At 42.9% G+C, this 15,979-nt stretch overlaps 1 protein-coding gene across 1 annotated transcript in view; it reads left to right on the top strand.

Moving 5' to 3' along the window:
* Positions 1 to 11,083, top strand: part of LOC147428856 (F-box protein SKIP8-like) — a 58,439-nt gene extending 47,356 nt beyond the window's left edge. Inside the window, exons 2-3 of the mRNA XM_086494932.1 lie at positions 10,339 to 10,535; positions 10,628 to 11,083. Of these exons, the coding sequence (XP_086351058.1) occupies positions 10,339 to 10,535; positions 10,628 to 10,886 (456 nt within the window). The 3' untranslated portion in view covers positions 10,887 to 11,083. The remainder of the gene's footprint in view (positions 1 to 10,338; positions 10,536 to 10,627) is intronic.
* The last annotated feature ends 4,896 nt before the right edge of the window (positions 11,084 to 15,979 follow it).

Raw genomic sequence — 15,979 nt, 5'->3', positions numbered from 1 at the left:
TTTTTATATTAATGCTTGAGCGAAGTTACAACTTCCGTGGGCGCTCTCTGCTCAATTGCTCGTCAGCACTCTGAGGGAAAGAGGGGCCTTGGGGAAACCCATTGAAATCCACGACTAAGATGACTCTCTCCCGTCGATGAATTCTGTAGAATCCTAGTTGATAGCACCTCGAGGGTGATTTTTAATACTCCCCTCTTTTCCTCTATTTGACCATTGCAGAAGAATGCTTCCTTCCCCTCTTGTCTTTGTTGCTTGATTTGGGGCATGAGTTCTTTCCTTCTCTCCATTTGTGCTCTTGTCAAGTCAAAGTAAAATTTTCTCGCAACTAGATCTCTATTCTTTTTCATGAAGTCCCTTCTATTCTCCATATGCCTAATTGTAGGATCGATGGCCTTCCCTCGCTTGCATTTGCCCTTGATTACCATGTCTGAGAATCCCTTCTTTAAACCCCAATGTACTGTGTAATTTCTTGGCATCCTTCAATTGTGTACTCCATTTTCCCATGCCTATTTACACGTACATTAAGGCGCCGTGCTTGTCACATCTTTTCTTCCTCCAATATGGCTTTGAACCACTCGTCCTCATGTGCTTCCTCTCTTTTGCCTGTCTTAACTTTGCTCCTTACCACCTTTACCCATTCCGTCTTATTCGCCTCCAACTCCACCTTCATCTCTTTCTTTACCACTATCTCCCAACCTTTCTTGAGTCGCTCTTTGAGCCCCTCAAGATTGGGGTCCTTGACGATTGCTAATTCTGCCCTCTTGATTTTGTCTCTCGCGATTTGTAGCTTCTTGATTTCGGAATGTAGCACTCTTCCTGCCAGCGGCTATATCCTTTTTGGCTTGCAAGGTGTTTCTCCATCTTCTCCAACACGTATGTCAGTTTTATGTGAAGCCCACTCCATTTGCTTTCTCTTGTAAGCGTGGGAGCTTGTTAGGTGCAGCGGAATGAATGTTTGCGCTTTGCTCAAGATGAGTGCTCCGAGCTGTGCTCCGAGCTGTGCTCAAGGTTCCTTTTGTTCTTATGGAAGGTAGAGCCTTCCGTTCTTAATGAGAGAATGCTATGATCACAAATGAAGTGAATGGACACTGTGCATGCATGTGTATGAGACTGAGAGATAGAGAGAGAAGATAGATATGACACCAGAGACGACGTAAAACCCTCCTCCGAAGGCTCCACTCTCGTCGGCGAGAGTGGTCTACTTATGATTGCACAATTTGGTACAATGGGAATGCATGTGATTGATGCAAGTCTAGGCTATGTCGGCGATGACGATGGTGATGATGAAGTCGACCTAAGGGCTGAAATCTGCAATCTTTCTACTGCTGTCCAAAAACGCTATGGGCTATCCAAAACACTGATTTGGGGACTGTTTTCTGTGGGTCTTTGACGCTGAAAATCTGCAAGTTTAGGGCTGAAAACTGATGATCTTCAAGGCTGAAAACTGAGGTCTTTTTGGGGCTGAATCTGCTACCTTTTTAGGGCTGGTTCTTGTTGGTCTTTAGGGCTGCAAATCAATGCATGTGCCGGATCTGCAAGGCTGAGGTTGAAACCAAAAACGTTGGGATGTTGTAAACCAAAAACGCTAGGGAGGCAGCTTCTTCAAAAACGCTAGCTGTAGAAACATCTGCCGCGGTGGTTGCTGATGCAAAACGCTAGTGCTGAGGTCTTCTTGGCGATGGGATTGCTGAGGAAAACACCATGCTGGTGTTGATGAAAAACGCTAGGACAATGGGGGATCTTGCTTGAGAGAATTGCCCCAAGGAGTTCTTGTTGAGAAGTTGCCTGTTGAGCGGTGGAGCTCCTGCTGCCTCTTTTGCCATTTAGTGCTAACTTTGGTTTGCTTATATATTTTCTTACCCAAATTTACCTACCTACTTTTGTTGGAAAGTCACTTAAATTAATAAGTGAAAAATGTCAAAAATAGGGAAAATAGGCTAAAATCACTGGAAAATTTCCCTGACTGATTCTGATGGATTCTGATGGGAATGCTTATGATCATGTTGTGTGCAACCAGAGGATATGCATCTATACTAAGTGACTGGGCATGCACGGTCTTCGAATAGACTCACAAAAGTGCTAGATCACTTCTAAATCTAGACTGACTGGATTGACTAAACCCTTGTCGTACTGTAGCTTGTCCACGGACACATAGGGTTGGATGTGTCGCGTGACAGAGCTATTCTTGACTGCATTTTGATCCCTCCTCGTCCTAAAGTGTGTGTGTGTGTGTGTGTGTGTGTGTGTGTATATGATAGTTACAGGGAATGGCCATTTTCAGGTCCTTGTTCCCATCCTAGTTTCTTATTCCGGATTCCCGTTTCGTGTTTCAAACACGTGTGTGTGTGTGTGTGTGTGTGTGTGAGAGAGAGAGAGAGAGAGAGAGAGAGAGAGAGAGAGAGAGAGAGAGAGAGAGAGAGAGAGAGAGATGATATATTAACGTATTCTTCAAAAAGGCCAAAATATCCTACGAGACCAATCCGTTACAAATTGTTGATCTGATACCATGTCTGGGTACAAAAAAGAGACACTAAAATGAATCTAGAAGTGCTACTAGCTGGAATCGTGTGGGATATGTGTGGCCACTAATGCGATGGGTGCCCAATACAAGTGGATGATATAATGGGGGATGAACCCATCCTCATCTGTATGCTAGATGTCGAGATAGTATGGCTCTAATCCTCCGTTGTAGTCTCCGTCAATGCTGTGAAGCACCTTCCTCAATTGTGGGCATCTCATCTCCCTAGAGAGAGAGAGAGAGAGAGAGAGAGAGAGAGAGAGAGAGAGAGAGAGAGAGAGAGAGAGAGAGAGAGAGAGACTTTACTATCGTCCTCGGAGGTCAAATATGACCTATGGGACCAAAAGAACATACATAGCGAGACTTTTTAAAAGAATGTATGAAAATCTGGATACAACGAAATTGTGACATATGTCACTCAAGAAGGGGGGGGGGGGGGGGGGAGGTGGGTAGGGGATGGTGGTTTGGGGGTTTTTGGAACCCGAAACTCTTCAATGATAGCCTTGCCACCTCTATAGACGGCCCATTTGCATGCGGTCGTGCTTCTCGTCTGTGTTGAAGCTCTTGCTTTTTGACTTTGAGTTTGGCCTCACTAATTTAGACTTTGGTGTCCTTGAGGAGTTGTGCTTGTTGTAGAAGCGAGATGCGCGCCTCTTTAGTTTTGAAGACAAGAATGCCTTGGTTGGTGCGGCTGTCACGGTGAACCTTCTCGATGGTGTTAAGGTTGAATTCGGTTGGATGGATAGCTTAGTTGAGCTTGACTAGAGTCGAAGTGCAGTCGTCCTCCTCCCCAGCAAGTAGAAGGCAAACTGCCGATGCGAACGAAGAGAGCCAGTCCTTTCCATTGACGGCGTTCTCGCATGCATTCTTCTACCTTGGAGGAGACGGTTCATGGTCTTGGGTGGTAAGATTGACCACGCTTGCAGCGAGTGCGTGCTAAACTTCTTTAGCTTTGACAAGGAGGTGGCTATTGTCGGTTGGCTTCTGAGACTCCAAGGAGGAGAGACTCGAGGGCGGCAAGGCGCACCTTGAGTTCCACGTTTTCGTCCTTGAGCTCTCGTATTTTTGCTTGAAGGCGATCCGTTGGGTCCACTCGTGGGGTGGGCACGAAAAGCCTCGTCGGTTTGATAGGGGTGAATGAACCTCCGTGTTGCATTGTAGCTTGAGGGTCTCCCATGTGCAAAAGAGCCCTTGGTACTTCCGAAGTGAAAGGAGCTTCTCACTGTGTGAGCAAGCTCTCAACTGTTTAAAATGGTGGCACCTTGCAAGGGTTGGGCCTTAAGGCCCTTAGACTTGAGGCTTAAGTTGGATCTAGAATGAGTACAACTGGCAGGTTGAGCAGTAGAGTGTGGGGCTGGTCGCAAGGAAGACATGGGGAGTTGGCCCGGAGATGGGAGAGAGAGGCAGAGCTCTGTGGCCCCCCTAGTGTGGGGGAGCAGGAGAGAGAGCCCACTTGCTGTCCTATGGAATGAGAGTGAAGGAGAAGGGGAGATTGGCGCAGAAAGAGCACACGCAGAGAAAACGTGAGAGAGAGAGAGAGATCGTTATATTTTATTTGGGCTTCACCTTTGAGTATATGAGTAAGTGACTAGGGGGCCATTCACACTTGGGCCCCCTCACTTATAAGTCCTTTTAACTTATAAGTTATAAGTACAAGGCACCTAGGCCTTTATTCCCTAGCAACCTCCCACCTAAAGGCAATGTACCTTGGGAGATCAAAGAATCAGCTAACTATGATACAACAGCTGATCATGCACTTACTCATCCAACACCCATCATCTGTCGGCAATATGCAAACCGCTCTGCTGGAAGACTCTTGGTCAAAAGATCTGCAGGGTTGTCATCTGTGTGCACCTTGACAAGTGTAATGCTCTTGTCATCAAGCACACTCGTGATAAAATGATACTTCACCTCTATGTGCTTTGTCTTGGCATGAAAAACAGGATTCCTTGCAAGCATAATAGCACTCTGACTATCACAGTGTAGCACAGGAACCGGTGACTTAATGCCAAGCTCTTCTACCAAACGCATGAGCCACAAAGCTTCTTTGCATGTCTCGGTGGCAGCCACATACTCAGCCTCAGTGGTAGACAAAGCAACACATTTTTGTAGTCTAGAAATCCAAGAAACTGCACCTCCTGTGAATGTAAACACATATCCAGAGGTAGACTTCCTGCAATCTGGATGTCCAGCAAAATCTGTATCTGTAAAGCCATGCACAGATGTCTCACTCTTCCCAAAACAAATGCACAAGTCTTTAGTGCCTTTCAAGTATCTCAAGATACACTTCACTGCTTCCCAATGCTTTTGGCCAGGATTGCTCGTGTACCTGCTTACCACTCCCACCGCAAATGCAATGTCCGGACGTGTAGCAACCATAGCATACATCAAACTGCCAACGGCTGATGCATAAGGAATCTTGGCCATTTCAGCCCGCATATCATCTGTGTTTGGGCAATCATGTGCAGTCAATTTTACATATGGAGGCAGCGGAGTACCAAGTGCCTTTCCCCCATCCATATGAAAACGATGTAGCACCTTATTAACATAATCTCGTTGAGATAGATACAGACGCCTGTTGGGTCTATCCCGAGAGATACGCATGCCCAAAATATGATTAGCATCACCAAGATCCTTCATGTCAAAGCGATTCTTTAAGCTTTGCTGTAATGCATCCAACTCCGTGACATTTTTACCCGCAATAAGCATGTCATCAACATACATAATCAACAATAGAAGAGATCCATCACTTGCCGTTTTGATATACAAACAGTGATCAGAATTACTTCTTTTGTATCCTTGAGACCTCATGAATGTATCAAACTTGTGATACCATGCACGGGGAGACTGTTTCAAACCATACAAGCTCTTCAAGAGTCTACATACTTTCTTCTCTTGCCCCTTTGACACAAAACCTTCTGGCTGCATCATATAGATCATCTCAAGCAAATCGCCATGCAAAAACGCTGTTTTGACATCCATTTGCTTTAACTCGATATCTTCAGAAGCAAGCAGGCCTAAAACAAGACGTAATGTGGTAAGCTTTACAACAGGAGAAAAAATCTCATGAAAATCCACACCATGCTTTTGCTTGTACCCTTTAGCAACCAAACGTGCCTTGTACTTAGAAGAAGCATCAGATGTGACCTTGGTCTTGTAAACCCATTTACATGGCAGAGCCTTATGCCCTTTAGGCAAATCAACCAAGTCCCATGTATGGTTTTTCTCCAAAGACTGCATTTCCGAAACCATTGCTTTGAACCATTTCTTACTGTCTTCCCGTTGCATAGCCTCTTTATAGCAAGACGGCTCACCACAATCAGTAAGCATGACATAGTCCAAAGACGGTTCATATCTATCGGGGGGCCTTGTCACCCGAGTAGACCTACGCACCCAATGATCCATAACAGGTGGATTTTCAGCCTGTAAACCATCAAAAACAGCAGACTGTTCAGCCGGTTGCATCGCAACAACGGGCGGTCTAGGAGCATCAACCTGTTCCCCTACCTGTGGTGCATCAATGGCAACTTGTTGGGGCTGATTTTCAGCAGCTAATGGCTGATTTTCAGCACCATTTTCAGCAAGTAAAGGCTGTTGAACATTGGGCCTTCTTGGCTGTCCATATGTAACATCTTCACGAAAAACAACCCGGCGCACTTCCTCGACCTTTGTGGGCTGTTTGTGCATGCAATTCTCATTGAAGATGACATCATTGCTGCGTATGATTTTCCGTAATGCGGGATCCCATAATCTATACCCCATTTCACCATCCTCACCATATCCTAGGAAAATGCATTTATGAGACTTTGGTTCTAGTTTGGTGCGCAGTTCACTCCGGATGTGAACATAGGCCTCACAACCAAACACTCTTAAATGTGCATATGAGGGTGGCTTGCCAGACCACACCTCCTCAGGCACCTTTCCACCCAAAGTCTTGCTAGGTGAGCGATTAATCAAGTGAATAGCTGTTTGCACAGCTTCTGCCCAAAAACCATGAGGTAATGCAGCATGTGACAACATACTCCGAACTTTCTCTTGGATAGTCCGGTTCAACCTCTCTGCAACTCCATTTTGAGAGGGATTAAAAGGAGCCGTGAGCTCTCTTTTAATACCTTTAGTAGCACAAAAGTCAATAAATGCTTTTGATACATACTCCCCCCCATTGTCTGAGCGCAAAGATCTAAGCTTCTTGTCAGTTTGATTCTCAACAAACGCAAGAAACTTCTTGAAAGTATCCAAAACATCGCTTTTAGCACGTATTGGATACACCCACACCTTACGTGTAGCATCATCGATAAACGAGACAAAATATTTCTTTCCCCCTAAGGACAACTGTGGCATTTCACATACATCGGAATGCACTAAGTCTAACCTGTCAGACTTCAAAGAAAGTGACCTTTTGTGCGGTGTTTGACTGTGCTTACCGTAAATACAGTGCTCACAATGAGAAAAATCAGCATACCTCAAACACGGCAAATAACCACAACGAGACAGAGTTTCCATTCCTCTTTTACTCATGTGTCCCAACCGGCCATGCCACAAAGAAACACTTGGCTGCTCGGTTACGGCGACAACATGGTCACGCACACTAGATACATGCTAAGGATACAAAGTGTCCGATTTACAACCCTTGGCTACAATCCGGGCCCCTTTACAAATTTTCCACTTGCTATCACCAAAAGTGGTGTGATAGCCTGCATCATCTAGCTGCCCTGTACTAATCAAACTCTTCTTGAGTTGTGGCACATGGCGCACTTTGTGCAAAACAAAAGTCATACCATTAGCAAAGGAAAACTGGACACTGCCAATACCTGCAATGTCACATGCATAGTTGTCTCCCAAATAAACAGTACCCTGCACCTCACCTGAGTACTGTGTAAACCAATCCCTATGAGGTGTTACATGAAAGGAGGCACGTGAATCAAGAATCCAAGTATGCATGTCCACATCAGAACCCATAGCAAGGGTATGTGCATCCACAGAAGAGGCATTGAGTACATCAGTGCTGCTGTCACTGTCACAACTACTAGCAACATTGATTTCGTCAATCAACACAGTGCTCTTCTTGGCATTTCCCTTGTCCTTTGCATCAGTTTCAACACCCTTGTTCTTCTCTTTCTTCCACTCATAGCATTCCCGTTTATAATGCCCTTTCTTTCCACAATGATGACACACAACATCTTTCCTACGAGATTTGCTGCGTGCCCTGTCCTTACTGTCAGATTTCTCCCTCTGTTGAGACCTGCCTCTCAAGTGCAATGCATTAGAAGACCCACCTGTGGTGTTCTTCCTGTTCATCTCTTCCATCAAGAGAGAACTCTCTACATCTGCATACTTAAGTGACGCACTTGAGTTACTAAGAGCTGTCCGGAATACATCCCAACTCTCGGGCAATGTGCATAGCAGAAAAGTAGCTTTGAACTCCTCATCAATCGTGAATTTCAGCTCTGTCAGTTGGCTGAAAATAGAATTGAATTCATTGAGGTGCACTGACATGTGCGTGCCCTCCTTCATGCGGAGATCCATAAGCTTCTTAAGCCAATACACTTTACTGGCAGCACTCTGCTGTGCATACAACTCGTCTAAACGCTTCCACATGCCCCATGCTGTCTGCTCATTCTCTACATTGAAGAGTAAATTGTTAGACACCGAAAGCATGATCGTGGAGCGAGCCAACTCGTCCACTTCTTCCCATTCTTCAACCTCCATATCAACCGGTTTCACACCCTGTAACTTAATAGGTTTCGCCTGTTTCTTCTGCAACATCACATTATAACATTGCTTCTTCCATATAGCAAAGTTATGGGCACCTTCAAGCTTGCGAATGTGCAACAAATTGCCACTTTCACTGCTAGAAGCCATTCTGAGTGATTGCAACCACTGAAACCCTGTTTTGCCGACCTAAACACGCCCAAATGTGCGCAATCGGGCAAAAAACAGCTTGCTGTTACAGAAAAACAGCGAGCAAATTTCACGCGGAATCACCCCAAAACGGCGTACATTCACTGCCAAACCCTTACCAAAGGTTTCCACAAGATGTGTACATCATTTGCTTGCTGAAATTCCCTGTTTTAGGGTAAAAATCAGACCTGTAAACACCTGTTTTGCTGAATTTTCAGAACCTCGTTGGTGGAAACACCTGTAAGATTGACCTGTGAGACTTGCCCTAATGAAATTGCATCAAATTGACACCGAAATTGGTCAATTTCAGCAGAAATAGGCTGCTGTTCGCCAGTTTTTGAAACCCTAATTTTGGGGAAACTGTCACCGGAGGTCGATTCTACACGGTGAGAGGATCCCTTCGCGACAGAGTTGATCGAAAACGGTTGAATATCCTTCCCACAGCGAGCAAAAACAGAATTCTGATCTGTGTTGCGAAGATGGCTCTCTTGGAAACCCTAAAGCTCTGATACCATGTGTGGGGGAGCAGGAGAGAGAGCCCACTTGCTGTCCTATGCAATGAGAGTGAAGGAGAAGGGGAGATTGGCACAGAAAGAGCACACGCAGAGAAAACGTGAGAGAGAGAGAGAGATCGTTATATTTTATTTGGGCTTCACCTTTGAGTATATGAGTAAGTGACTAGGGGGCCATTCACACTTGGGCTCCCTCACTTATAAGTCCTTTTAACTTATAAGTTATAAGTACAAGGCACCTAGGCCTTTATTCCCTAACACCTAGGGCTGCCCCTCACCCAGGGAGGCTAGTGCGAAGAGATGATGATGATGATGATGTATTTACGTCCTCGGGAAGCCAGAATGACCCATGGGACCCAAAATCTCATATATGAGACTCCCCCCTTCCCATGTGAAGGAGGGGGCGTGTCATGATTGTGTGATGATCTTGTTTGTGAGTGTGGTGTGATGTTCTAGCACTTCGGCAAGATAGATGCCTAGTGCTACTGGAGAGGGATGTGTTCTTGAGAGAAGCTCCTCAAATGTAGTACATACTGAGGAAACTCGAACCGAATGTGTGCATATGCTGGACATTCAAGGGTTACATGTGCCTCATTTTCCAATGAATTCAAGTTGCATTGAGTGCATCTCCTCATGTTTGCATCAATATTCAGCTATCCTCCCGTTTCACTTTTGAGCATGTGTGATCTTGTCCGCATCAGGGTGATGGCCCGTCTCGCACTGTAGGACATGGGTGTCCTGATATGTATTTGGGTTTCCTCGGTTTTGTATTCTTCCCAGTATTGTGTGTTTATGTGCTTGCAATAGTATTCAAACTTGGACCTGTGCATTGCATTCTTCCATTTGCTATGAAGGGCCTCAAGTAATTGTAGTTCAAAATTCAGCTCGTGCTCATGCTCGATACCTTCCTCTACATGCATGTCCATATATGCTCCCACATTCGGCTAGAGGTGAGAAACTTGCTTTTGTGGTTCTTTTGCAGCTTACATCCTACCTCCCATGCTATGTGAGGCAAACGGTTATTAGGCATCAACTTCACCTTCAAGAGATATCTATGCATTCTTTGCAAAGCAAGCATTTCCAATGGTCTTTTTCTAGTCTCCAATAGCATCACTGAGTATGGTGTTGTGGTTTTTATCCCCATATGTCTACATAAGAACTTTTTCTGAATTTTCTCAATGTCACTCCAAGTGCTGGCCGGAATACTTGGTCCCCATACCTCTACCCCATACAATGGCATTTGGACCACACACACATTGAAAGCCATTGACTTTATTAAATATTTCCCACCTTCGAGTGACGCTTTGTTTGCACACAGAGAGAGAGAGAGAGAGAGAGAGAGAGAGAGAGAGAGAGAGAGAGGTTGGACTTGCCACTAATATTGTTAGTTGTGCCCTTTCGATGCAGGATTTTACTGTGGAACAGAGTTGTGTAATGGCCCCATGTGGATGGAAGGCCCATTATGCTGTCACTAAAGCTGTCTTGGAGGTGAATAGGAACTTCTACAAGAGCTTCCATGCGAAGTCCATAAAAGGAATGAATCGCCTCTGGTTGCATTCAGATTATGTTAAGTGCATACATCCCAATGGTGAATGTCTATCGGGGTAGGACTTAAAAGTTTTGACTAAAATGTCGATTTTAGTGTGTGCTATCTGTTTTCTGTTGCTCACTTTCAAATTTGGTTGATGATTGGCAGCTATGAAAGCATCATGGAACATTGGCGCACTATCTTCAGTTGGAATCAAAGATTCGAGTTTGATCTTCAGGATGAGCGTGTACGGGTTTTTGGCAATGTGGCCTGGGTAACTTTGAAAGAGAGTATCAATTCATCTCCAGACCTCATAATGACGACCAATGTGTTTGAGCTGCACCACGGTCACTGGTACATGGTCCATCATCATAGCTCTCTACAACTGGAAGGAGGCAATTTTGATTTTGGGCCATTTGTTAATTGAAGACAGTTTTGGATGATGGCTTTGGTGAATCTTGCCAGAGTCGATCATTGCATAGGTATACACAGTCTGACACCCAATGCAAATGGGTAATTGTTGTATAGGAAAGACACGCCTCTCTTGTTTAAATTTTCTGCAGAGTGAGTCTGTAAGTATGAGTTTCATTTATCAGGGTTTTTTGGCCTCCGTCAAGAGGTGAAGCTGATTGTTTTTTCTCTCTCAATCTACATGCATGCACTGGTGCACCCACCCACCCCCCCACGCACACATGCCAGCGTGCGCGTGCACGCACGCAGTACTGCAACATGACTGGGCATGATGTCATGATCATAACCTAAGGTATGCAGCAGAAACAAAGCAGATTAGAATAGCTTCACACAAATGCTGTTGAGCAAGCTGCCATACGGTGTGTTCCTGCATTGGGAGGTTCTTATTCTTCGTGACATGTAATCAAATGTAAAACTTGGGGCAATGTGACTAGGCATTGTATCTCACAGGGTATTTGTATGTTGTTATGTGCGCGTAAGATTAGAATGACATAGTAGCTATGCTACATGGCACATTTTTGGTAAGCTACCATGCTTGGATCTGTTTCTGGTTCATCACATAATGGATGGGTTGGGTAGATTGGACGGGTGAACTTTTCACATAATATTCTCCAAGCAAAAGCTTAATTTTCACTGATTGTAGCAGTTGTAACTTGGGGTGCTCTCTTTTCTTTCAACACTTTACCTTATATATATGCTGTATTTTTGGCTGTTTGACTTGATCATGACGGCCCAGTACGTACCACTAGATTAGTCTAAGCTTGTCAAGTTTCATTAACAAGATTGAGGGAGACCAGAAGCGGTCCTTACCGTTACAGGGTACTTTGTTGAGGATGGAAACATGTTTCACACCTTTGTCCATTGTTTTTTAAGACATGGACGTTCTGAACCAATACATTAATTATGAATCTGTTGTATCTCTTTAGTTATGAGTATTGAGTAGCCACATTTGTATACGTCCTACAGAATGTGAGCACACAACACACATGGAGGGAGTTTGCACTATTCTCCCTAGCTATCATTATTCTTAGAATCAAAGAGACGCGTCCTCTTTTCCATAAGCGTAAGGGACTCCTAGTGTTAGGAATCGGGTTTGGGTTTGTAGTGTTGGGAGAATAATTTGGTGCAAAATCAACATGATAATAAAAAAATTCTTTTTGTGATATGCTCAAATTGTGAAACTCTTTACTTTTCCGGGAAGAAAATAAATAAATGAATTCCAATGCAAAATATTCCATCTCACGATGTTATTTCCTTGCAATCCATTGGTTCGACTCCACAAAGATACACCATTGGCAATGAGCATACTTGTGCTATTGCACATGTATAAAAGTAACTTTTCATAGTGATCCAACTCTTTTTCATCCATTGAAGTACGATCATACAAGTGAACTTCCTTTGAAATGTATAGCATATCAAATTGTTGAATATCATGTTGCAATGTTTTTGTGCGAGCATTCATATCCCCAAAGACAATAGCATCATCTTCGTCTTCGAAATAAGCAATGTCTTCTTCTAAATCAAAAAATGATTGAACTCTATCCATGCAAACATAAAAGGGGGAATCATGATGAGGAATGTAGTTATCGACACACAAATGGGTGCTCTTTTTGGTGTCTTTGTTTTTAGCTATACATAATGTTTGTACTTGTCATCTTTCACAATTGATACAAAATCTTCCAATTCTTTTTTAACCATATACGGTATCTCTCCTTGCCCTATTCGTTGCTTTGGATTCTTTGATCACATCAATGAATGTACATTGTAATCCTCGAAGCCATTAATTCTTTTTGTATCATGCTCCCAAATTTCAACGAGAAGTATAACATCGTCTTTTTTTGTTAACTCATCAATGCCAACCCCCGTATTCCATAGGTATTCATTTCAATTCCAAAAGCATATTTTCAATTGTAACTCGGCCTCATAGATCACGCATTCCTATTTTCTATATATATATATATGTGTGTGTGTGTGTATATATAGACACACACAGAGAGAGAGAGAGAGAGAGAGAGAGAGAGAGAGAGAGAGAGATGTCGCCACCATAGGTAGTGGCTACAAATTAGTATTTGTTTATATGTGAGTATAAAAATATCTTCTGTCTCTTACTAAGTCAAAACCAAATAAAACTCAAAACAAAACATCGACTGGAACCTCGAGAGACAATTGTTAAAGTCACGACCCCACCTTTTAAACAATGTAATTATTTCTTAAAGTTTTTAATACTTTTATGCATTACTTGAAAGACATGTGCCCATCAAGACTAAGAGATTAATGAACTTTCATGCGTCCCCCCTATGGCTCGTTTAACAAGCCAATGAGGTGAGAGCTCATGAAAGTCCTTTTGATAAGCTCAAAATATTCATGAGGGTAGTTGAACTTTGAAATTTAACATGAAAGATGTCACCGCGGGTTCGAGCGTGGGTTCTTACTCACCCACATATCCACCTTGATCACTAGGTGACGAGTGTGTGCTGGCTGAAAAAAGACAAGTATAAGTCTTTACCTTGTTTACATTGTAAATGGATCTTTTTAGTGAAGGGCATTATGATTTTCCTTTACACTTTTCTTATAGCAATCTCTAAGCACGACAAGGCCTAAGATAGCATGGTAAGGGTCATGGCTAGAAAGGTAAAAAATCGCTCTTAAAGAGGCCAATGGAAGGGGCTAGAGTTGCACGACAAGCTGTTTGCCCCTTCGTGGTCCTCCTTAAAACTAGAAAACTAGTATGGAAGCGCAAGAGAGAAACATAGGTACTAGAGTGGAAAGAATTAACCAGATACTTTTAGAACTCCCATCTCTCACTGGTCCCCTTGAGTCTCTAAAGCTAGTAATGTGCTTCTTAATCCTCTTTGGAGGGACATTACCCAAAACATGAACAACAAAGGCTTAAGTCATCTGGCCCATTTCTAGGACTGCAATGATAGGAAATGGAAGGATTCTGATCAATTGGCTTCTCAGTTTAGCCTGAGTGTGACAAAAAATCTAATGGCAATCAAAGTGCTAGAAGGCTTGGACAAATGTTGCATGCCGGTATGTGAATCTGAATTTGAGTGGAAAACCTGGCGATGGACCAAGGGTAGGCATTTTGAGAAATTGGAAACCAAAGACGTTTATCTGACTCTTATGGGCTCTGTTGATTGGTTCTCTCCCCTCAACAAGCTGTGGAATATACAATGGACGGAGGCAAGATGTGGGACGATAGTGAAGAACATTTGGACCCCACAATGGCCCTTGGCAACGAAGTGCTTTATTTAGAAGGTGTTAGTGGGGGTACTTTTGATATGTATGAAAATTCATGCTAGAGGGATTGGCCCGGATAGATGTAGTGGCTGCAAAATAGCTTGGGAGGATCTTCCTCACCTGTTCAAAGATTGCTCGACTATCGATGGCGTAGCAAGAAAAGCTTGCAAGTGGATACAAAGGACATGGAGGATAGTTTTCCTTCTTTAAAGAAATTTGGAAGACCAAGAACCGTAGGGTGTTTGAGAAGACCCTGGCAACTGCAAGCTTCTCTGAAATAGTAGTGGAAAGCAAGGAACTGATTGTCTCCATTGGTAGAAGGAAGACCTCAAATGAATGGTAATGGGCCATCAACGCAGTGACGTCATGTTAGAATTGTTCTATTGAGGGACTGTGGATTGCGTCCTTGAGGAACCCTAGTTCTATCGAATGTAATTTGTGTTCCCTCAAGGCTCGGTATGAGCTTGAGGTCCCTGTACATTTTCTTGATGAATACAATTTATACATTTTCTATTGTGAGTTTGGAAAAAAAACCTTTTGTTTTAAGATTACTTGTTTTTTTAATAAATGCTCCCTTCATTTAAGTCCAAGGATTTTCTTTTCAGCTTTTCTTTTTAAAATTCTATTGTGAGTTTATTTTTTAGTAAACCAAATGAATAATTCACCACGCTTATCAATTAATAGAGTAGAGAAAGTATAAACGTGGAAGAATTGGGCTTTAGGTTACTCTAGAGTGGATTTCTTTGTTTCCTATAGTTTTAGCTTATCCATTAAATAAAAGTGATATTGATCCGAGGCAGGGAGGGATTGGGATTATCAACCCAGGGCTATTATGACGGATATGATTGGGAAGGCTAAGCTCTTCTCTCAGGTGGCCAATGGAAAGGGCTCGATATGCATGACAAGTTAGCATAACTGAGAAGAGCTCTAGAGATAAGAGGAAGAGATCCATAATACGTACATGTCAATGTTTTTCCATCCTTGCAATCATAGGGTTTGCATTTCTCAATGTTAAATGTCGTACATAGTTATGAAAATTTATGATGCCTGCGAAAATTGCCTTGAACACGTTTTGATTTTGTGGGTCAGTTCAACATTTTTTTCAAGGAGATCGGGATTGAGGAGCATTTGTTTGTTGTTTGCATTGCAGAGAGGGATGGTTTTTTTCTTAAAAGCTCTTGACGAAAAAATCTTGTCATGGATATTTTGCTGAAGTCAATGTCTTTCATAATGCCACATGCTTTAGGGGCTCTAAGATACAAGTGCCCTCTGTTGAAAACATGCGATAGTTCTTGGAGGTTGCCCTATCCATGTTGGACATATCCTTCAATGAGTGCATTCCAACATGGAACGTTAATTATTGCAAGGGATTTCTTCCAAAACGTCTCGATTGAGCCTGATGATGATGTAAGATGGCAATTAGAAAGAAGTAATGAGCAATATTTTTTGATGCAACTTGTATTGTTTTGATTTTTTAAGTTAGTAAGAGCTATTTCACCAATTTTTTTTTGGAAATTCCATTTCAATGCAACGTCAAATAATAGAACTTTTGATTCTCTAAAGGAGAAACATGATTTTTGTTGAATCGGATGTATATAGCACAAAGATTCACCCTTTATTCGGGATTACATGCATGCATGCACGAGAATGCAACACAAAACACTTTCGCAATTAACTTAGGAAATGGATTCGAGTAGTTGCAAGTATTTTGATGAAATTAAAGGTGAGTTGTTTTCTTGATGTTTGCATGGCGGACATAAGGAACCAACTTATGATGTCAAGTATGATTTAGTTCAATGTAAGAAC

Source organism: Adiantum capillus-veneris, chromosome 22 (assembly GCF_014529385.1).
Source record: "Adiantum capillus-veneris isolate H3 chromosome 22, ASM1452938v2, whole genome shotgun sequence".
Taxonomy (NCBI): Eukaryota; Viridiplantae; Streptophyta; class Polypodiopsida; order Polypodiales; family Pteridaceae; genus Adiantum; species Adiantum capillus-veneris.
Note: the sequence above shows the minus strand (reverse complement) of the source record. Positions and strands in the feature narration are given on the sequence as shown.